Genomic DNA, 22,553 nt, shown 5'->3' with positions numbered 1-22,553 from the left:
ACTGTTGTCTTACATATGAGGTAGCACGGATAACTCGTGTACAGGTTTGGATAGATTTTAGCCATGTTTTCAATTTAAAAGTACAATATTCAGTGCAGCTTCTCAAGTCCATGGGCTTGAGTTTATTGTTGATCTAATAGAGAAGGCTGATTTGGCCTATTTTTATTTTTTAATTTATTTATTTATTATTATTATTATTATTATTATTATTATTTTTTACTGTGTCCAAAAGGAACAACGCAATCCCCTCTAGTTACTGCCCTTGTTATCCTGGAGGTGCTTTCCTTGAGCATGATATGTCGGCATAGGGGTGGAGGGGCAAGACCATGCAGGATCTTAAAGACAAGGCTTGCATCTACATACTGCTTAAAGCTATCCAGACTAAATAAATGATGTTTGTAAATGATATGACAATGGTGGTAACTGTTTGGTTTGTTATAAAAAACTTAAGTGATTAGAGTGATTCAATTGGTTTCAGAATAGTAGCTCCTGCTTGTGATCAGCATGTGAGGCAATATCTCAAATGTGAGAAGATCATAGCATGCATATATAGTTTGGCGGCCTCCAGAGGAAGGAAAGGTCTTTATAAACCTAAAGCTGGACAATCCAAACTTAACCGTGTTAACCACCTTCACATGTTTCTTAAATGTCAAGTTGGAGTCCAAAATGACACCAAGATACTTGAAGTTAGACACAACTTTCATATTCTCCCCATTAACAAGAACAGCTCGTTGGGAAGAATCAATGGATTCCTTAGAGAAGTACATACATTTTATTTATTTATTTTACCCCTTTTTTTTTCTCCCCAATTTTGTGATATCCAATTGGTAGTAGTCACAGTCTTGTCTCATCGCTGCAACTCCCGTACGGACTCGGGAGAGGAGAAGGTCGAGAGCCATGCGTACTCCGAAACACAACCCAACCTAGCCGCACCGCTTCTTGACACAATGCCCATCCAACCCAGAAGCCAGCCGCACCAATGTGTCGGAGAAAACACCGTACACCTTGCGACCTGGTCAGCGTGCACTGCGCCTGGCCCGCCACAGCAGTCGCAAGTGCGCGATGAGACAAGGATATCCCTGCCAGCCAAACCCTCCCTAATCCGGACGACGCTGGGCCAATTGTGCGTCGCCCCATGGACCTCCCGGTCGCGGCCGGCTGCGACAGAGCCTGGGCTCGAACCCAGAATCTCTGGTGGCACAGCCTTAGACCACTGTGCCACCCGGGAGGCCCTTGAAGTACATACATTCTTGTCGATATTTAAATGCAGGCAAGACTTAGTTATCCATTTAGAAACATGTACCATAGCTTCAGTTAAGTTGTTAACAACCAGTTGTCTATTTTTTGAGTGTACATACAGAACTGTATCGTCTGCATACATCTAAATGTTAACTTGTGGGCAAGCCAGTGGGAGATCATTTATATAGATTGTAAACAGAAGAGGCCTAATATTGACCCTTGTGGGACCACAATGTTATAGTAAAGAGTGTCCCCCAAACGAACCCTTTGACTTCTGTTTGTCAGATATGAATACATCCAACTAATGACTTCAGTGGACACATTAAGGGAGGATAGTTCGGATAGGAGGACCTCATGATTCACAGTATCAAAGGCTTTTTTAAGATCCAAAAAGATTGTGCCAACTTCATCTATGTCCAGTTTAGATTTAATGCACTCCAGAAAATAGCAATTGGCTGTTTCGGTAGAATAGTTAGTTCTGAATCCAAATTGCATTTGATGTATAGCATTGCACTGAATAAGGTGATCAGTCACCAATCTTTCAGCTACTTTTGATAGCACTGGAAGAATGCTTATAGGGCTGTAATTTTCCACCAGTGTTGGGTCTAGAGGTCGACTGATTTAATCGGCATGGCCGATTTTTTTTTAAAATTTTTTTTTTAATGAGGGCCGATTTCAAGTTTTCATAACACTTGGTAATCGGCATTTTTGGACGCCGATTACATTGCAATCCACGAGGAGACTGCGTGGCAGGCTGACCACCTGTTACGCGAGTGCAGCAAGGAGCCAAGGTGCTAGCTAGCATTGAACTTCTTAGAAAAAAACAATCTTATCATAATCACTAGTTAACTACACATGGTTGATGATATTACTAGTTTAACTAGCTTGTCCTGCGTTGCATATAATCAATGCGGTGCCTGTTAATTTATCATTGAATCACAACCTACTTCATCTTCGTCAAACGGTGCTGATTTAACAACGGCGCACTCGCGAAAAAAAACACAATCGTTACACCAATGTACCTAACCATAAACATCAATGCCTTTCTTAGAATCAATACACAAGTATATATTTTTTTAAACCTGCATATTTAGTTAAAATAAATTCATGTTAGCAGGCAATATTAACTAGGGATATTGTGTCACTTCTCTTGCGTTCAGTGCAAGCAGAGTCAGGGTATATGCAGCAGTTTGGGCCGCCTGGCTCGTTACGAACTGTGTGAAGACGATTTCTTCCCAACAAAGACCGTAATTAATTTGCCAAAATTTTACATAATTATGACATAACATTTAAGGTTGTGCAATGTTACAGCGATATTTAGACTTAGGGTTGCCACCCGTTCAATAAAATACAGAACGGTTCCGTATTTCACTGAAAGAATAAATGTTTTGTTTTCGAAATGATAGTTTCTGGATTTGACCATATTAATGACCTAACACTTGTATTTGTGTATTAATTATAATATAATAAAGTCTATGATTTGATAGAGCAGTCTGGCTGAGCGGTGGTAGGCAGCACCAGGCTCGTAAGCATTCATTCAAACTTTCCTGTGTTTGCCAGCAGCTCTTAGCAATGCTTGAAGCACAGTGCTGTTTTTGACTTCAAGCCTATCAACTCCCGAGATTAGGCTGGCAATACTATAGTGCCTATAAGAACATCCAATAGTCAAAGGTATATGAAATACAAATGGTATAGAGAGAAATAGTCCTATAATAACTACAACCTAAAACTTCTTAACTGGGAATATTGAAGACTCATGTTAAAAGGAACCACCAGCTTTCATGTGTTCATATTTCTGAGCAAGGAACTTAAACGTTAGCTTTTTTACATAGCACATATTGATTGCACTTTTTACTTTCTTCTCCAACATTGTTTTTTCATTATTTAAACCAAATTGAACATGTGTCATTATTTATTTGAGACTAAATAGATTTTATTAATGTATTTTATAGGAAGTTAAAATAAAAGTTCATTCAGTATTGTTGTAATTGTCATATATATATATATGGCTTTTTTTGGTCCTCTAATAATGAGTATCTGTGTTGATAAATCATAATCGGTCGACCTCTAGTTGGGTCACCAGATTTTAAAACGGGTATCACTGCAGCAGACTTCCAAGCACTGGGGAACAACCCATATTTGTTGGACAGATTAACTAGATTACAATAGGGGCAATCAGAGAATATTTGTGTCTTCAGGAATATCATGTCTAGACCAACTAAATATTTTGTTCTAGAGCTCCTGAAGAAACTAATAATATTCTTCTGACGCTGAGATTTCAGGAATTCTGAATATCGATGTATTATTATCTATTGAAGTGAGAACTGTGGTGTTGGTTGGAAATGTCAGAGGAAGGTCATAAAAATTGTCAGACTCCAGCCACTCAAGCCATAGACTGTTCCCTCTGCTACCGTCCAGAAAACTGTACCAGAGCATCGGCTCTCAGGCCAACAGGCTCAGAGACCGCTTCTACCTCCAAGCCATTAATGGTCAATTAGTTAGTCAGTGCAGATAACGGTACCCAATCTTGCACTGACTGACCATACGCACACTCACTAGACCAGGGATGAGCAACTGATTTAAAAAAAATGTTTTTCTTTTTTTTTCTTTACTTAGTCAGGGTCTCGACTCAATAGTGGAATACACAAGGTGCAATTTTGAAATTTGGTTGTGCTTCATCAGTTTTTCACTTGTTATGTCAGTCACTGATAGTCACTCAATTAGCCCATGTAAGGAAAAATATTTTAGATTGGTAAATTAGTGTAGCTGACCGACTGATCTAAATTTAGTAATCACGGTCAAATTACCGTCCGGGGGCCCCCATTGATTTTGTTAATTAGTCTCACTCAGATATCATATTAAAAACTGCACACATTTCACTCCATCCTATGGCAAAATGAGTAGAATTGCAGGAAATGTGTTTTATAAAATCTTCTACGCCACATGGCAAAATTTTGTAGAATTCCACTGAATCAACAAAATAAAAAATTCTCTGCTGTCGAGGGATCTGCTAAAATGTTTTGCAATGTGGTGTTGGGGGGTATGCACATGTGGATCCGCAGACTTGCGAGCAACTGTGGCCCCTCGTGATGGTGTTAAGATTTTTTGTGGCTCCCTCACCAATCCCTGCCGTACTCATTCAATCACACTACATTGACACTCCCACACAAAAACCACACACTCACTACCGTGCATTCGGGAAAGTATTCAGACCCCTTGACTTTTTCCACATTTTGTTACGTTACAGCCTTATTCTAAAATTGATTATATTGTTTCCCCTCCCCCCATCAATCTACACACAATACCCCATAATGACAAAGCAAAAAAAGGTTCAGAATTGTTTTGCAAATTTATCAAAATTAAACAACTGAAATCACATTTTACATACGTATTCAGACCCTTTACTCAGTACTTTGTTGAAACACCTTTGGCAGCGATTACAGCCTCGAGTCTTCTTGGGTATGACGCTATAAGCTTGGGACACCTGTATTTGGGGAGTTTCTCTCATTGTTCTCTGCAGATCCTCTCAAGCCCTGTCAGGTTGGATGGGGAGTGTCGCTGCACAGCTATTTTCAGGTCTCTCCAGAGATGTTAGAACAGGTTCAAGTCTGGTCTCTGGCTGGGCTACTCAAGGACATTTAGAGACTTGTCCTGAAGCCACTCCTGCATTGTCTTGGCTGTGTGCTTAGGGTCGTTGTCGTGTTGGAAGGTGAACCGTGGGGGGTCTGAGGTCCTGAGCGGGTTATCAAGGATCTCTCTGTACTTTCAACTGTTCATCTTTCCCTCGACCCTAACTGGTCTCAGTCTCTGTCGCTGAAAAACACCCCCACAGCATGATGCTGCCACCACCATGCTTCACCGTAGGGATGGTGCCAGGTTTCCTCCAGACGTGACGCTTGGCATTCAGGCCAAAGAGTTCAATCTTGGTTTCATCAGACCAGAGAATCTTGTTTCTCATGGTCTGAGTCCTTTAGGTGCCTTTTGGCAAACTCCAAGCGGGCTGTCATGTGCTTTTTACTGAGGAGTGGCTTCCGTCTGGCCACTCTACCATAAAGGCCTGATTTGGTGGAGTGCTGCAGAGATGGTTGTCCTTCTGGAAGGTTGTCCCATCTCCACAGATGAGCTCTGTCAGAGTGACCATCGGGTTCTTGGTTACCTCTCTGAGCAAGGCCCTTCTCCCTCGATTGCTCAGTTTGGCCGAGTGGACAGCTCTTGGAAGAGTATTGGTGGTTCCAAATTTCTTCCATTTAAGAATGATGGAGGCCACTGTGTTCTTGGGGACCTTCAATGCTGCAGAAATGTTTTGGTACCCTTCCCCAGATCTGTGTCTCGACACAATCCTCTCTCAGAGCTCTACGGACAATTCCTTCGACCTCATGGCTTGGTTTTTGCTCTGACATGCCCTGTCAACTGTAGGACCTTTTTATATAGACAAGTGTGTGCACATTTCCAAATCATGTCCAATCAAATGAATTTACTACAGTTGGACTCAAAGTTGTCGAAACGTCAAGGATGATCGATGGAAACAGGATGCACCTGAGCTCAATTTCGTTTCTCATAGCAAACGGTCTGAATACTTGTGTAAATAAGGTATTTCAATATATATTTTGCAAAAAATGTATTAACCTGTTTTTGCTTTGTCATTATGGGGTATTGTGTGTAGATTGAGGGGGGGAAAAAATTATTTCATATTTTAGAATAATGCTGAAACATAACAAAGTGAAAAAGTTAAAGGCTCTGAAGACTTTCTGAATGATTCGGAAAGTATTCACACCCCTTGACTTCATACAGGGACATCTTGTATTTCAGAGGTACAACAACTTTCATCTGTCATAGTAAAACGTAACTTGCCTGGCCCTACTATGGCCGACCTTGAGTTCAGCCTGTGGAACCAGTCAGGGTCTGGGGCCTTTAGGCCAACTGCCTTCCTCTGTCATTCATCATTTGATCCAGGCAGGGTTATTTTCTAACTGGACTGCAGCATCCCCCTCACTCCTCCTCATAGTCAGATCAGCTCTCACTAGCCCCTAGCATCTGGGGAAAGACTGACTTTCTTTCAGAATTCGCAATCACAATGACTGAAATATGCTCAGTCAAAATGACTGCGATATGTCCAGTTAGCAAATATCTTTGCCCTATGAGATACAGTGCCTTGTAAAAGTATTCAGACCCTTTGGATTTCTTCACATTTTATTGTGTTACAAAGTGGGATTACCAATCTATACAAAATACTCTGTAATATCATAGTGGAAGAAACATTAGCATAAGCAAATACAAATAGACAAATATAGCCTAAATTAGTTCAGAAATAACGTTTGGCTTAATAAATCACATGATACATGGACTGACTGTGAAATAATAGGGGTTGACATGAATCGTCCTTCTGAACTGAGCTGAAGGACAGGAATGAAACTGCTCAGGGATGTTACCATGATCCCATTGGTAATTTTTAAAACCGCTACAGAGTTCAGTGGGAGAACTGAGGATGGATCAACAACATTGTAGTAACTCCACAATAATGACCTAAGTAACAGAGTGAATAGAATAATACATATATACAGAATAAAAGTATTCCAAAACATGTATCCAACAAGGCACTAAAGAAATACTGCAAAGGAATCAAATCAATTGGTATTTGTCACATGCACCAAATACAACAGGTGTAGACTTTACCGTGGAATGCTTACTTACGAGCCCATTCCCAACAAAGCTGAGAATAGGTTTTTATTACGGGCATAAGGCTTGTTTTTCTTTTGAGGCCAGGAAGGAGCTGGTACGATGTACATTACTGGCAGTTTTAGATTTTAGTGATGTTATACAGTGCTGTGAAAAAGTATTTGCCCCCTTCCTGATTTCTTATTTTTTTGCACATTTGTCACACTTAAATGTTTCAGATCATCAAACAAATTTAATTACACAATGATAACCCAAGTAAACACAAAATGCAGTTTTTAAGTGATTTTATTAAGGGAAAAAAGCTATCTGAACCTTCATGGCCCCATGTGAAAAAGTAATTGCCCCCTAAACCTAATAACTGGTTGTGCCACCCTCAGCAGCAACAACTGCAATCAAGCATTTGTGATAACTGGCAATGAGTCTTTCACATCGTTGTGGAGGAATTTTGGCCTACTCTTCTTTGCAGAATTGTTTTAATTCAGCCACATTGGAGGGTTTTTGAACTACTCCAAAACCTTAATTTAAAAAAAAAATTTTTAAGCCATTCAGAGGTGGACTTGCTGGTGTGTTTTGGATCATTGTTCTGCTGCAGAACTCAAGCTTCAGCTTGAGGTCACGAACTGATGGCCGGACATTCTCCTTCAGGATTCTTTGGTAGACAGCAGAGTTCATGGTTCCATCAATCACAGCAAGTCATCCAGGTCCTGAAGCAGCAAAGCAGCCCCAGACCATCACACTACCACCACCATATTTGACTATTGGTATGATGTTCTTTTTCTGAAATGCTGTGTTACTTTTACACCAGATGTAACGGGACGCACACCTTCCAAAAAGTTCAACTTTTGTCTCGTCAGTCCACAGAATATTTTCCCAAAAGTCTTGGGGATCATCAAGATGTTTTTTGCCAAAAGTGAGATGAGCCTTTATGTTCTTTTTCGTCAGCAGTGGTTTTCGCCTTGGAACTCTACCATGGATGCTGTTTTTGCCCAGTCTCTTTCTTATGGTTGAGTCATGAACACTGACCTTAACTGAGGCAAGTGAGGCCTGCAGTTCTTTTAGATGTTGTGGGTTCTTTTGTGACCTCTTGGATGAGTCATTGCTGCGCTCTTGGGGTAATTTTGGTAGGCCAGCCACTCCTGGGAAGGTTCACCACTGTTCCAAATTTTCTCCATTTGTGGATAATGGCTCTCACCGTGGTTCGCTGGAGTCCCAAAGCTTTAGAAATGGCTTTGTAACCCTTTCCAGACTGATAGATGTCAATTACTTTGTTTCTCATCTGTTCCTGAATTTCTTTGGATCATGGCATGATGTCTTGCTTTTTGAGGTCTTTTGGCCTACTTCACTTTGTCAGACAGGTTCTATTTAAGGGATTTCTTGATTCAACAGGTCTGGCAGTAATCAGGCCTGGGTGTGGCTAGTGAAAATGAACTCAGCTTTCCAAAAAATTTGATTTAACCACAGTAAATTCATGATTTAACAAAGGGGGAGCAATTACTTTGTCACATAGGGCCATGACGGTTCGGATACTTTTATTTATTAAGGGAAAAAAGCTATCGCTTAACCCAAGTAAACACAAAACGCCGTTTATCTTGGTGTTATTAAAATGTATTTGATCTGAAACATTTAAGTGTGACAAATGTGCAAAGAAATCAGAAATACTTTTTGACAGCACTATATATATGCAGGTCTCAGCCACTACCCTGAGAGCACTTGATTCAGTGTATCATGCAGCCCTCAGGTTCATTACAAATGAAAAACGTCTAACACATCATTGTGATCTCTACAGCGCTGTTGGCTGGTCGTCATTGACCAGGCTTAAACGCTGCATAGGCTTAAACACTGGCATACACTAATTTCTAAGACCATATTGGGTAAAATGCCCGTTTCTCTGTTCTTTTTTTAGTCAGGTCGGTAAATAAATATCAATATCATTACGGTCCCATTCTCATTTGCTTCTAACAGTTCCAAAAATTAGAACAGGTCATGGTAGAAATAGTTTTGGTTTCTTAGCTCCGTGGTCCTGGAATTCTCTCCTGAACATTTAAGAATTTGATGATCTACTTTAGTTGGAGGAGTTTAAACACTTGATCGATGTATATATCATAGAAGAGTGTAATTGTCTTTAGGCCAGCTGCTTTTAGTCAAGACTTTTGTGTTTTTAACGTAAAATGTTTTTGTTGTACTGTATGTGTGTTTTTGTTTAATGTGTTAGTGTATGTAAGTTGTTTTGTCTGAAACATTATTCCCCCTCCCCTTGCTGCTATTGGACCAGGTCTCTCTTGGAAAAGAGATGATATCTCAATGAGAAAAACCTGTACAAATAAAGGTACAACTTTTTTTAAATGCAGAGTTAAAAAGTAAGACACATTTTGCAAAAAAAGCAAATAGTCACACAAAGTAATAATGAGACTATATACCCGGTAGTGAGTCAATGTGCCGGGGTACGAGGTAGTTGAGGTAATACATTATGTACATGTGGGTAGGGGTAAAAGTGACTAGGCAATCAGGATAAATAATAAACAGAGTAGTGGTGTGTGTGTGTGTTGGACTCTCTGTAGTGAGTGTGCGGGTAGAGTCTAGTGAGTGTGCATTGAGCCAGTGCAAGAACACACATTTTGGCCTGAATGCAAAGCCTTATGTTTGGGGCAAATCCAACACATCACTGAGTGAGTGTCTGCCTCTTTATTTTCAAGCTTGGTGGTGGCTGCATCATGGTATGGGTGTGCTTGACATCAGCAAATACTGGGGAGGTTTTCAGGATAAAAATAAACTGGATGGAGCTAAGCACAGGCAAAATCCTAGAGAGAACTTGCTTCAGTCTGCTTTACACAAGAGAGAGTCAAATTCACCTTTCAGCAGGACAATAACCTACAATACAAGGCCGAATCTACACTAGAGTTGCTTACCAAGAACATAATGTTCCATTGTGGCCCAAGTTACATTTTTAAATCTGCTTGAAAATCTATGGCAAGACTTGACAATTGCTGTTTAGCCATGATCCCCAGCATCTTGAGAGTTCCACGTTTTTTAAAGCGTAATGGGCAAATGTACCACAATCCAGGTGTGCAAAGCTCTTATAGACTTACACAAGAAGACTCACAGCTGTAATTGTTGCCAAAGGTGTTTCTAACGTATTCATTCAGGGAGCTGAATACTTATGCAACGACGTTCATTTGAAATAATCTTTAAAAAAATATATATTTAAAATAATCTTCCACTTTGACATGGCATAATATTTTGTGTAGATTGTTGACAAAAAATTGCAATAATCCATTTTAAATCACACTTTGTAACACAACAAAATGTGAAGAAATCCAAGGGGTCTGAATACTTTTGCAAGGCACTGTATGTCCCAGTAGCGTAGCCTACAGTATGCTCCAGTCAGAATGACTGAGATGTATGTCCCGGTAGCCTGTCCCGGTAGCCTATGTTCCAGTCAGAATGATTAACCTACTCATTGTGTCCTTTCTTTTCCAGAGGTGAAGCCTGCAGCAGTGGTGAATAAGAATGGTGTGAAAGCGGAGGCTACTGTTGCTGCTAGTGGTGGTGGTTTTAGCGGCACAAAGATCTTCACTTGGTTCATGGTGCTGGCTCTGCTGGGGGTTTGGAGCTCCGTGGCCGTGGTGTGGTTTGACCTGGTGGACTACGACAATGTCATCGGTGAGTCACCTGACCTCCCCACATCCCTACGATAAACAGTAAGGTTTTATTTTACAGCCCGGTTTAAGCTGGTACCTGGTATTGACATGTTATTCACAAAGGAACCTTTGTGGTTACAATACTCACCTCTAAGAATTACACACTATCGGTAACTACTAACTACCAAAAAATGGTATGTCAATGAATTTCAAAGAAACCAAAGTGTAATTACCATGGAAGTATTATTTAATCAGGCTACTGTGTTAAATGAGAAATTACTTGTTAACTATCAACCGGCTGTAAATAATAAAGCGTTATCTGATAAACTCTTGCCATTTGTGTTACAATAAGATAAGAATTCAGTTATATCCGATTTAAATATAAAAATGCACAATGTTACAAACGTATGTATTGCAATATACAGTATAATATCATGTAAAATTTAGGGCATTGGGTTGTGTTTGTATTAGGGATGCACCGATATGAAATTTTCCTTGCTAAAAAAACCCGATAGCAATAACCACAGCCTTTTTAAGCATTCTAGTACAGTTAAATAGTTTAAACACACACTGACCAAAAAGTTATTTTGTTGGCATTTACAAATGTCCCCATTACCAGTAAAACATAATCAAAACCTATTCATTTCACTTCCTTGCTGTGCTGTTTCATTGTTCAGTTGTTTCATTCTCAACCAGGATTTCATCATACATGTCAAGCAGTGAAGTTTCAACTCTGTCTGTCCGTGGCCTCTCTTCCTCAGTGTGCACTGTCACTGTGTTCGTTTTCATCTTGTCCAGCTATGTCTGTAACATTTCACGTTAACCCTGTTTCTTACTCTTTCAAATGACTGCTCGACTTGTTGACTGCTCGATCCACACAGCAGACATTGTGGGCTAGGTTAGGAATGCTGTGTTGCATGTTAGCGCTATATTTTTTGTTGCGTCATTACGTCATCTACCTACGTTATGTAGGTATGCGCGTCAGCTTTGACATCGATTTTGCACATCGGCGTTAAACTGCACATCGGGCCGATGTTGGCATTTTTTGCTACTATTCCGATATGCTTACCGCTATATCGTGCATCCCTAGTTTGTATGCTACATTTCAACCTGCAGTGTTTAGCCTAAATTGAGTAATCCCCTATAGATGACGGTGATGATGATGATGATGATGATGTTCTGTTGGTGCATGAGAACGGCACTTACTTCCTGTATGATTTGGAGAAGGCATTATGGGGTTTAGACAGAAACCCGTTGCTGACAGAAGGCCATGACCTTATGAAGAAGAACATTTAAGGGGGAAAGAGGAATTCCTATTGAAATTAGTAAGAGGGTTTTGTAAAAATGTTTTAAATTATATTTTAGTACCCAATTTAATATGTGTAACATGAAGTAATACTGTTACTGTTTCATTAACTTTTGATATTGATGATGTCCCTTTAAACAAACTGCTCCTGTGTGTCTTTTAATCTTGCAAAGCAGAGAGAGCAAAGGAATTCCGTTTTAACTTTTCAGAGGTTTTACAAGGTATGGTCTTTACTTGCATGTATCACCAATCTTCAATTCTATCTGTCATTAGTTTTGAATAGGTTACATTATAGTATGCCTCAAAATAATGATTTAACAATATGCAGTACAACATACTTGTCTTACTGATGTTCCCTCTGGGACCACCCATACGAAAATGTATGCACGCATGACTAAGTTATTTTACATTAAAGTATCTGCTAAATGGCATGTATGTTGCATGGCTTGTTGATGTTGCTTTTCTTGGTCTTTTGATTGGTTTGTTTTTAATAGTCCCTTTTATTTATTAGGCTTTGACTCATACTGAATGTTTTTTTTATTTCTCATATCTGATTTTGAAGAAGAAAATTCTTTGGATTGAAGGTATAGCTTCATTTCATCAAGGCCCTGCGATGGACTAGCGTCCTATCCAGGGGGTGTACTTGTTAGCTACATTAAGCTGCCCGTGTTTGGCCTAGGGCTAGTCGAGTGGTTGCCGCTTCATATATATATGCGCTGCAGTATCACCATGACCACAACTTCCCTCTCAGAAATACAGAAGGAATTCAGAGCTGAGCTGTAGATATGATATGGTTCCACCCTGAACACCATGGTATGACTTCATTGGCAAGTAGTGAAGTATCACTAAAATCAGGAGAGTCACGTTAAAGAACCCCAATGACCTATTAACTGTCTGTAATTACAGAGGAAGTGTATGTCCCCTAGACATGATGGAAAGGCCTGTACTCTGAACATTGTTTATGATCTGACTTTAAGACTATTCCCTTTTTGCAGGTAAACTTTCAGCGTATGACGCAGATGGCGACGGCGACTTCGATGTGGAGGATGCCAAAGTACTACTCGGCAAGTGCATTTTCTAATAATGACCTTTTTGTGACCTCTAAAATGTTACTCATTCATGACTGACTTGGTTTTCTTGTGTTTGAGTACCAGTGCCATGAACTTAACAGCTTACTTAGAGCTCACTTCAATGGGGGAAAAACTCAAATGGGTGGCTTTAAAAACCGCCAGTCTTTGTTAAGAGTTCCCTATGAATTGGTAGTAAAACTTCAAATAAACAAATAGTTCCATGTAAGTACTCCTGCACAGAGTGGTTCAGCAGTAGCTATTTCATTTAGTATACGGCTCAAAAGAGCTTGAAGTCCTCTGGCAGCATCTACACAGCGTTATTTAACTTCGACAGTCTACATTTCTGTTGTGCATTTGTGCTGAAAACCAACAATATTGCTTATGGTTGTAACGTTGGCCTCATGTACAGTATCTAAAATACTGCTTTATTACTGACACTTCTCATTTCCCACAATGCCTAGCCTAATAGCTCTTGTCCTGTGTATCCTAATAAATAAAGGGACTAATAAAGACTAAACCAATCAAAGACCAGAACAAATGACTACCTTACCGACCACAATTCTTGAACATAGCTGGCAACGACATTTCATAATTCGACACTTTCAAGAGAGCTGCACTCAACTATTAAAGGGGGGGTATTTTCTTGCCGTTTTTCTATTCGACTTATACGCCTCTCTCTTTCCTGCATTACCATCCACTTTATTCATTTCTCTTCCCTCTCTCCATCCTCAATCCTCTTGCTCCTCTTCTCTCCCCCTTGTTTTTCTCCTCTCTCTCTCGTCAGGCTTGACCAAAGATGGCGGTGAAATTACTAATGAAAACGCAGATTCCCTAGAGGAAATCTTCGGTATTTTAGCCGAGGAGGGCTCTGATTGGTTTTACGGCTTCTTCACGTTTCTCTATGATGTGATCACTCCTCCCGTAGAGAAGGATCCAGAGATTCCAGAGAGTCAGACAGCAGAGGAGGAGGAGGAGGAGGGTGATGCTGGTACGTCCCAGAATGACGGTGGGGTTCAGGGCGTTATATTAGACCTACAGGATCAATAGCCAAAAGCTCCTGAGCGTTCCACTCCTAGCCTGCCGTCCATGAGGAGCAGAAGGAGACTAGTCTACTGGGTGAGGTCTAAGGTCACCCAAAGATCACCTCACCCCCCCCCTCATCTCTAACTGGAGGAAGTTGAATCTGGCGCTGATCCTGTCAAATGAAGGACTCTGTGAAAAGAGTGTCTGAAATAAGGATATTATGTTTTTGTCCTCGTCGACTTTGGCCTTGCTGCAATGGTGCTTGCCATTGGGAATATTGACCTGGACTTTTGGGACTATGCTTTGTACTTTTTCTAAGATTCTGCAATCTGTACTTCTCACCGTCATTGTGATGCACTAATTCTTTGCTCATCTGTTTTCTGACCTGAATTAATCATGTGCTATTCTAATCTTTTCATTTTTCCAAGTTAAACTGTGTTTCGCATTTAGTTGTAATTTTTTTTTAATGTAAATGAATCACTTAATCTTTACTCTTAAGCCTTACAGTAATTTCTTTTACTGTAATTTCCATTTCTTCTATCTATACAACCATCCACTCACCATCTACATAACACTGTTCAGGCTTCTGATTACGTTGGATGTTGCAGTTCAGATTACTTAGTTTAATTAGAAAAAAATATGATGTCATGTAGCTTTTTAAGCAAAGCAACGTTAGACACTGCAGTTTTTATACTCAGTAACAGATGACGTCAGCGTTGATCACCTTTGTTTAGTTAGCTTGTTGTACTGTAATTAATAATGTAGTAATGTAAACTTAATTCAAAACGTGCTGTATCTATTTGCGTTGTCTGTCCTAAGACTAAGTCTAGAAGTCACCTCTTTACCCAGCAGTAGGTCTAGGAAGACTGATTTTCTTAAATTCCTATGACTCGATGTTATTAGGCTAACATATGGGAAGTGCTAACACTGAGTGTGTTGTTGGAATGATGCAATGTGAATGACCACTTGAGCGGGGCCTATTCTCTGAATGTGCAACTCATGTTTTGGTACTTATGTTTGTTAAACTTTTAACTGCTAATATAGCACCATGCTATTATTGGATTTTAGAGAAGTTCCCGAACTTCACCGATCTCTTGCTAAACAGACCCATAAAGGTCAGCATGAACCCGGGAGTTTGGGAATATCCTCCACGTTGACTTGTGGCCATGTAGGCTAAGTATTTACTGAGGGATTTCAGACTGTTTTCAGTTTTTAAGGTCATGGTGACTAGGAGGGGTGTATTTCTGTTTCAGACTGGAGGGACAACAGTTTAGGCCATTTTAAGTAGGCATATTGCAAGATGTTGGCCTAGCCTATTAATATCTTGACAAACAAAATGCAGTGTTCAGATATTTTATGTTGTGAGGTAGTTTGAATGTCTGTCTATGGAATAAATATGTTGATTGAACTCTTATTTAGTGTCTGTCTACAAGCTTGGGCACTGTCAACGGTTATGGGCATCGATTAAGTATTTTATGCATTTTGTACAGGATAGGAATAAGTGACTGGTTTCTGTTTGATATTGATTGAGCGATCGTGTCAAATTGGCGCTATGATGCACTCTTTGAAATTGGCACGTACAGTCCCCTCCGACATGGTCCATGCTGTCTCTAATTTCTTTTTCGGTTTTGTTTGTATGTTAAATGAAAAAGAGGTCAAAGTTCCTGCTCTCAAAATGGAAAGGCTGAAAAAAGGTACTTCCTCCTTGTTGGTCACTCCTTGTGCGTGTTGTCATTGGCCAACATTTTTTGTTTGTTGCTCAACTCTCTCATGACCCTGCGTCCTTTAAAAAAAAACTACAATGTTGAAATATGTGTCACTGTAGCTAATGGTTCTTCTTTCCTTTGACATAATTAAAGGACAAGAAAAAAGTCCAAACGAATAGGTATCTTTCCCAGTGTTTTTTCTTTTCCAGCATGATTTTATTCTCCTTTGGGAATAAAATTGTCCTGTTTTGTTTGTGCGTGTGTTTTTAAGACAATTCATATCTGGTGGGCATGACATGGACAGACTTTGTGTGAGAATCAACCTTCTCTGGACTGTGACCCTTGGCTCTGTTTGCGTGTCTGCCAGGGATTTTGAAAACGCCTTTTGACTGACTGTTCAGCAGTCAGGGATCAGAGGTAGAAAACTTGTATCAATCACGTGGTGTTTTGACCTGGAAGCAAATTATAGTAGACAAAACCACATGCAACACCTCAGTCAAAACTGTGGTTTAATTAGCTTGTTACACTGTTGCCTCTCAATTTGAAGAGCGAGAGAGAAAATAGGAGTTTTAACTAGTGTGTAGCCAACGAAAACCTGAGTTCGGACTCAAGTTGTGCAAGTAGAGAGGCTGGATTATTTTGAACTGTACATCTGTTTTCTCCATCCAGAGGTAGCCAACCTACTCCTCTACAATCCTGCCCAATTCGAGTTTTGAGCCTAAATCCTCTGTTTTGTGGCTAGACTGTGAATTTGTATGATGTAAGACAATCTGCAGGCTTTTGCAAGGCACAATGGCATCTCAGTAGTGCATTCGGAAAGTATTCAGACCTTGAATTATTCCATATTATGTTACGTTAGTCTTATACTAAAATTGATTAAATCGTTTTTTCCCCCTCAATCTACACATGATAACCCATAATGACAAAGCAAAAACAGGTTTTTAGAAATGTTTGCTAATTCTTTTACAAATGGAAATATCACATTTGCATAATATTCAGACCCTTTACTCAGTACATTGTTAAAGCACCTTTAGCAGCGATTACAGCCTCGAGTCTTCTTGGGTATGACGCTCCAAGCTTGGCACACCTGTATTTGGGGAATTTCTCCCATTCTTCTCTGCAGATCCTCTCAAGTCCTGTCAGGTTGGATGGGGAGTGTTGCTGCACAGCTATTTTCAGGTCTCTCCAGAGATGTTCGATTGGGTTGAAATCCGGGCTCTGGCTGGGCCACTCAAGAACATTTTGTCCCGACTTGTCCCGAAGCCACTCCTGTGTTGTCTTTGCACTGTGATTAGGAAGGTGAAGGCTCTCTGTTCATCTTTGCCTCAATCCTGACTAGTCTCCCAGTCCCTGCCGCTGAAAAACATCCCCACAGCATGATGCTGCCACCACCATGCTTCACTGTTGGAATGGTGCCAGGTTTCCTCCAGATGTGACGCTTGGCATTCAGGCCAAAGAGTTCAATCTTGGTTTCATCAGACCAGAAAATTTTGTTTCTCATAGTCTGAGGGTCTTTAGGTGCCTTTTGGCAAACTCCAAGTGGGCTGTCGTGTCTTTTACTGAGGAGTAGTTTCTGTCTAGCCACGCTACCATAAAGGCCTGATTTGGTGGAGTGCTGCAGAGATTGTTGTCCTGGAAGGTTCTCCCATCTCCACAGAGGAACTCTAGAGCTCTGTCAGAGTGACCATCTGGTCCCTGACCGAGGCCCTTCTCCCCCGATTGCTCAGTTTGGGTGGGTGGCCAGCTCTAGGAAGTTTCTTGGTGGTTCCAAACTTTTTCCATTTAAGAATGATGGCGGCCCCTTTGTTCTTGGGGACCTTCAATGCTGCAGTCATTTTTTGGTACCCTTCCCCAGATCTGTGCCTTGACACAATCCCTTCTCGGAGCTCTACGGACTATTCCTTTGACCTTATGGCTTGGTTTTTGCTCTGACATGCCCTGTCAACTTTGGGACCTTTTTATACAGACAGGTGTGTGCCTTTCCAAATCATCTCCAATCAATTGAATTTACCACAGGTGGACTCCAAGTTGTGGAAACATGTCAAGGATGATCAGTGGAAACAGGATTCACCTGAGCTCAATTTCAAGTCTCATAGCAAGTCTCTGTCCTTTTTGTATATTTCTAAAAACCTGTTTTCGCTTTGTCATTATGGGGTATTGTGTGTAGATTGCTGAGGATTGTTTTTTGTATTCAATAAAATGTTAATGAGACTAATGTAACAAAATGTGAAAAGGTCAAGGGGCCTGAATACTTTCCGAAGGCACTGTGTGTGTGTATATAGGTAGATATAGTTTGGTTACATTTGGGTCTCATTGCTTATGTTATGAAAGACAATGAACTAGGCAGCGCATTTGATTAACTTAGTTGTTTTCAGAGACTGAGGTTGACTTTGGAGTGATGCACTCTGGAATAGCATGGTCAATCCTTCTTGATTTAACACACGCTTATTAACCTTTCTATTTGTCCTCTGAAAAAAATGTCAGCGGAGAAGATTTTTGAGGTTCCTGTTCCAAAAACAGAAAAGCCAAAAGGTAGTCTACTTATTTTAATGGTTGTGAGTAGGGATGCACGATATATCGGTGAACATATTGGTATCGGCCGATATTAGCAAAAATGCCAACATGTCAAAGCTGACGTGCATACCTATATAACGTAGGTACATGACGTAAGGATGCCACATGAAATGTTGCGCTACACGTGCAACACAGCATTCCTAACCTAGCCCACAATGTCTGCTGTGTGGATCGAGCAGTCAACAAGTCGAGCCGTCATTTGAAAGAGTAATACAATTTCAGCGAGACAACTCAAAGGTGATATCCATTAACGCCAAGATAATGGAATTCATTGCCCTTGACAATCAACTGTTCTCTGTTGTGATGATGTTGGCTTTCACCGACTGGTCGAGCACCGGTACAAATGTTGCCCTACCGGAGTTACCCAGTAATAGTGTCACTGCTATTAGCTTCACGACATACTATGGAACACCATTTGGGTCTTTGTGTGTCAAAAAAGATAAACGTCAAATAACACAGTTCTATTATAGAATGTTGTGTGTTCTGTATTTGCACGTGCAAGCCAAGCGCCACCACTACTATCAGTAGCGCTGTCAAAGCTGTACAAAAAAGTCTGCAAACACCGGCCACGAACGATATGCTTACAATAGAGCGTTGGTAATAAATCATTATTTGTTTGACTGAAACTTGACTGAAACTTCTGGGGTAGCTAGCTTTAGCTTGGTACCTAGCTAGCACCAATACAACCAGCCTGAAAACAATGACCAGTAGAAACTGCAGTCGTTTTCATTATTCTTAGCAATGATTTAGGAATCCTTGTGAGTAAGTATTAGCTAGGTAGCCACTTGTTGTTCACCTATTGAAATTGAACTTCAGTTCATGAAAATAAATGGCTAGCCAGCTACTTCACCCTGATGCCTAAAGCTAGCGTTATTAGAGAGCCAGCTAGCGATATCTGGCTAGTGACGCTCGACTGGACTGTGTTGTGAAGCTAGCCACAATAAGGATTAGGCACAATACTGGAATTTGTGGTTTGCCTTCAAAATAAAAGTACCTCTTTTGAAAGTGATGCAGGAGGTTACAATTGGTGGAATCATGCCATATTTAGGCTAGATAATGTTAAACAAGGTTGGAATGTGAAGCAATGAAATGGGGTATCAGTCTACTCAGTGAACCCACAGAACACAACTGTGAAGTTTACGCAAATATAAACATTGTAGCTCTTATCGCGGGACTGTGTTAAGTCACCCCCCCAGTCAGCCTATTGTGTGTATTGATATTCATATTGCACTGTGAAGCTTTACGTAAGGATTGGGGATCAATGAAATGGGGTATCAGTCTACTCATTACTCAAGATATTTGTTCCCAACGTCGTCGGAGTTATCAGACTCCAAAACATCCACGCAGTATTGGTTTTTCTCGGGAATAGTGTTCCATTGAATTGACCAACTAACTCTCATAGTCTCCAAGATGGCAGACCTAACACAGCTGTTTAGACCACCTCAAGATAAAAACGTAATATTCAATGTCGGTTAGACTAAATATTAGCACTACACAATCTGGTGGGAAATAACCTTCAATCTGGATAACAAAACAAATGATAAGACTAGAGAAATGTATCGACAAATATTCCGAAAACAAGCAACACTCTTATTTCAAATGAAAACGTGACTCTTCTACAGACACAGACAATTTAATATTTTCACCAGCGGGAATGGTAAAGGTCGAAACCGATCTGTTAAAATCAATAAATGACAAACTAGGTATACTTGAACTAGTCAGTAAGGATGTAAGAGTTGAAGGCAAGCCTTGGGATGAGTGACAAAAAAGCTGATAAGATTCAAACCGAAGTTAATGAACTTAAAAAGGAGAACATCGTTCTGAGAGAAGCCTTACTTGACTTACAGACTAGATCCATGAGAGAGAATCTGGTACTTACAGGTATCCAAGAGAAAGAAGTTCCTGAATCTGTAGTTAGAGTTCCTCCTTACAGCGCTTCAGATCCCAAGCGACGCTATCGACAAAATCCAACTCGAACTTGTACACCGCTTCGGACAGAGAGGGTAGAGGTATGAACGGGCAATTGTTGCCAAATTTGCTTTCTTTAAAGATAAAATAATGGTTAAAAGCCTGGGTAAAAGACTTGCTGGCACGAAAATAGGCATGAATGACCAGTACCCGAAGGAAATTGCAGAATGGTGTAAAGTTCTGTATCCAATTTAAGGAAAATAGATTGAAAGGGAAACGTGTAGCTAACGTGGTCGATTAAACTGTATATTGATAACCAGTTGTTCAGAGACAAAGACCCATGACTATTTTAAAAATGACAAAGTTCTCATAGAGGAGGGAAATAATGAAACACACAATTCTAGCCCAGTTATGGATTGTAATAATACAACAAAATATAGATTTTCTATCTTCAGATATAACTAATTGGAACACAAAAGCACTACTTCAACATGGTGGAGATAACTGAGTTTATCAGAAGGCACAGTATGTGTGGATGGATGGTGTGTTTTTTGGTGTTTGGGAAAGTGGTGTTGAGTGAGAAAGTAAATGGTTGCATATCCCAGAACCAATGTATTTCTGTGAGCAGGGCTTTCAATGTTGTGCAGATGAGGGATATACATTTATTTATTCCTATCATGGTGGAACAGCGTTTTTAAAATAAATTATACATCTCATTTATTTATTGTCCTATCATGGGGAACTACATTGTTTTTCAATATGTTATAGATTTTATTTATGTATGGTATTATATTGTTGGAACGGTCCACAACTCTATACCCTAGACACCCACCTGAACGACCCAGATACTAAGGAGAAGTCCCAATCTGTATTATGGGCCTGCTGTAAGCGGCCTGTATGCAGCCAAAATGCGGTCAGAGACCTTCTTGGAGCAGCACCGCTCCCTCAAGATTCTGAGCCTGCCTGGCAGGGTTGGTCCTGCAAAGCCAAAGCCCCCTGATGGGAGAGCATAACATGCAAGGAAATTCTCAAAGCCGCTAATGAGGACTTTGACGACCTTGTACCTAGCCGGGGGGGATTCCGATGTGGTGCCCCCACCCAGGCAGTGGCAGTGCTGGCAACACTAGCTGCAGTAACCCATGGGGACGGGGTCACACTCGGACATTCAGAGAGGGGGCGTATCATATTATTGTGGCCCTGGTGGCACAAAATCAAAGGTCTGACTGCACGGAGATGCTTGGGAATATGGTCACTATGTGGGACCATGTTGTGGTTGTTTCAGGGGAAGGGGAAGGGGGTATATCTGACCTCCATCATCTAGGATGTGACAATGGTTAATCAAATATCCCCATTTCTGCCCATTTTTTTGCACAGCTTTGCAAGCCTTCTCATACAGCTGCAACTGTATATGCATTTGTAAATCAAGACCTTTCTTGAGTTGGGCTCTGGGATGGTGCAGCTGTTGAGATTCTGAGTCTGTGGTTGTTGTGGGGGAAAGGGGTTGAGCGTGTATGTGGAAGAGGTTCCTTTGTTCTCCTGTGAATGTCTCTCTCTATACTGCATGGCCATGAGGAGAGAGACTCCTCTAGGAATTTATGACCTGCGATAACACAGCCTGGGTGTAGGGGGAAGAGAGGTGGTGAGAGCGAGAGAGGGGGATGGTGCTCGCTGTACCCAAAGAGGGCCACATCATGACAGGGTCTATCCCACAACTGTTGCGAGGGAGTAAAATATGTTAGGGAGAGTATAGGATGATTCACAATAATTGTTTGCTAATATAATAATTGCTTGCCATAATGTAATTTTGGTAATGGCGAGACTGGTGTGAGGTCAAAATCCTTTGCATAAATTGCCTACATTACTACAAATATTAATAGCTAATTATATATAATACAAATCGAGGTGAGGGCAATGGAAATGCATTTGGCAGTTGATCTGCTTCTGTTCTGTGGGTGGCATTGTGTGTTCTTTTCGAAGAATGGGTCCCGGTCTCTCTGGGGCTATGGGATCTGGGGGGTCGGGGGTGGTCTGCCGGGCATTGGGATGACAACCCAACTCGGGATGAGGAAGGCTTTTAGCGGCTGGAATAGTGGGGACCAATTTGCAGGTTTACTTAGTAGCAATGCAAATATCATGGTACAGCTATACAGACACTCAATCATCATATTACTTTTTAATGGTACTTTTACAAACCATATATTTTGATAAATAGAATTGAAACCTGTGTCTCATTATGGTAAGTGGTGAGAAGTATAGCCAGTTGTAATTGTAATGTCTTAGCAGATAATAAGAAAAGTCGATCAGTATTTACCTAGCTAAAAGAGAAGGAATATAATATCTATTGTTTACAGGAAACTCATTCAACAATTTTAGATGAAGTTTTGTGGAAAAAGAACTGGGGGGCGAAATATTT

The 22,553-nt window shown here is 40.6% G+C and overlaps 1 protein-coding gene across 13 annotated transcripts in view; it reads left to right on the top strand.

Moving 5' to 3' along the window:
• LOC106579584 (aspartyl/asparaginyl beta-hydroxylase) overlaps window positions 1–22,553 on the top strand; it is a 59,264-nt gene that overhangs the window by 13,243 nt on the left and 23,468 nt on the right. For 6 of the 13 annotated variants that reach the window (XM_045702727.1, XM_014159633.2, XM_045702724.1 and 3 more), the window contains exons 2-4: window positions 10,393–10,575; window positions 12,033–12,080; window positions 12,855–12,923. In XM_045702727.1, coding sequence (XP_045558683.1) covers window positions 10,393–10,575; window positions 12,033–12,080; window positions 12,855–12,923 — 300 coding nt within the window. The remainder of the gene's footprint in view (window positions 1–10,392; window positions 10,576–12,032; window positions 12,081–12,854; window positions 12,924–22,553) is intronic. The other 7 variants (XM_045702726.1, XM_014159632.2, XM_045702723.1 and 4 more) reach the window with 2 other exon arrangements.

Source organism: Salmo salar, chromosome ssa19, assembly GCF_905237065.1.
Source record: "Salmo salar chromosome ssa19, Ssal_v3.1, whole genome shotgun sequence".
NCBI classification, from domain to species: domain Eukaryota; kingdom Metazoa; phylum Chordata; class Actinopteri; order Salmoniformes; family Salmonidae; genus Salmo; species Salmo salar.
Note: the sequence above shows the minus strand (reverse complement) of the source record. Positions and strands in the feature narration are given on the sequence as shown.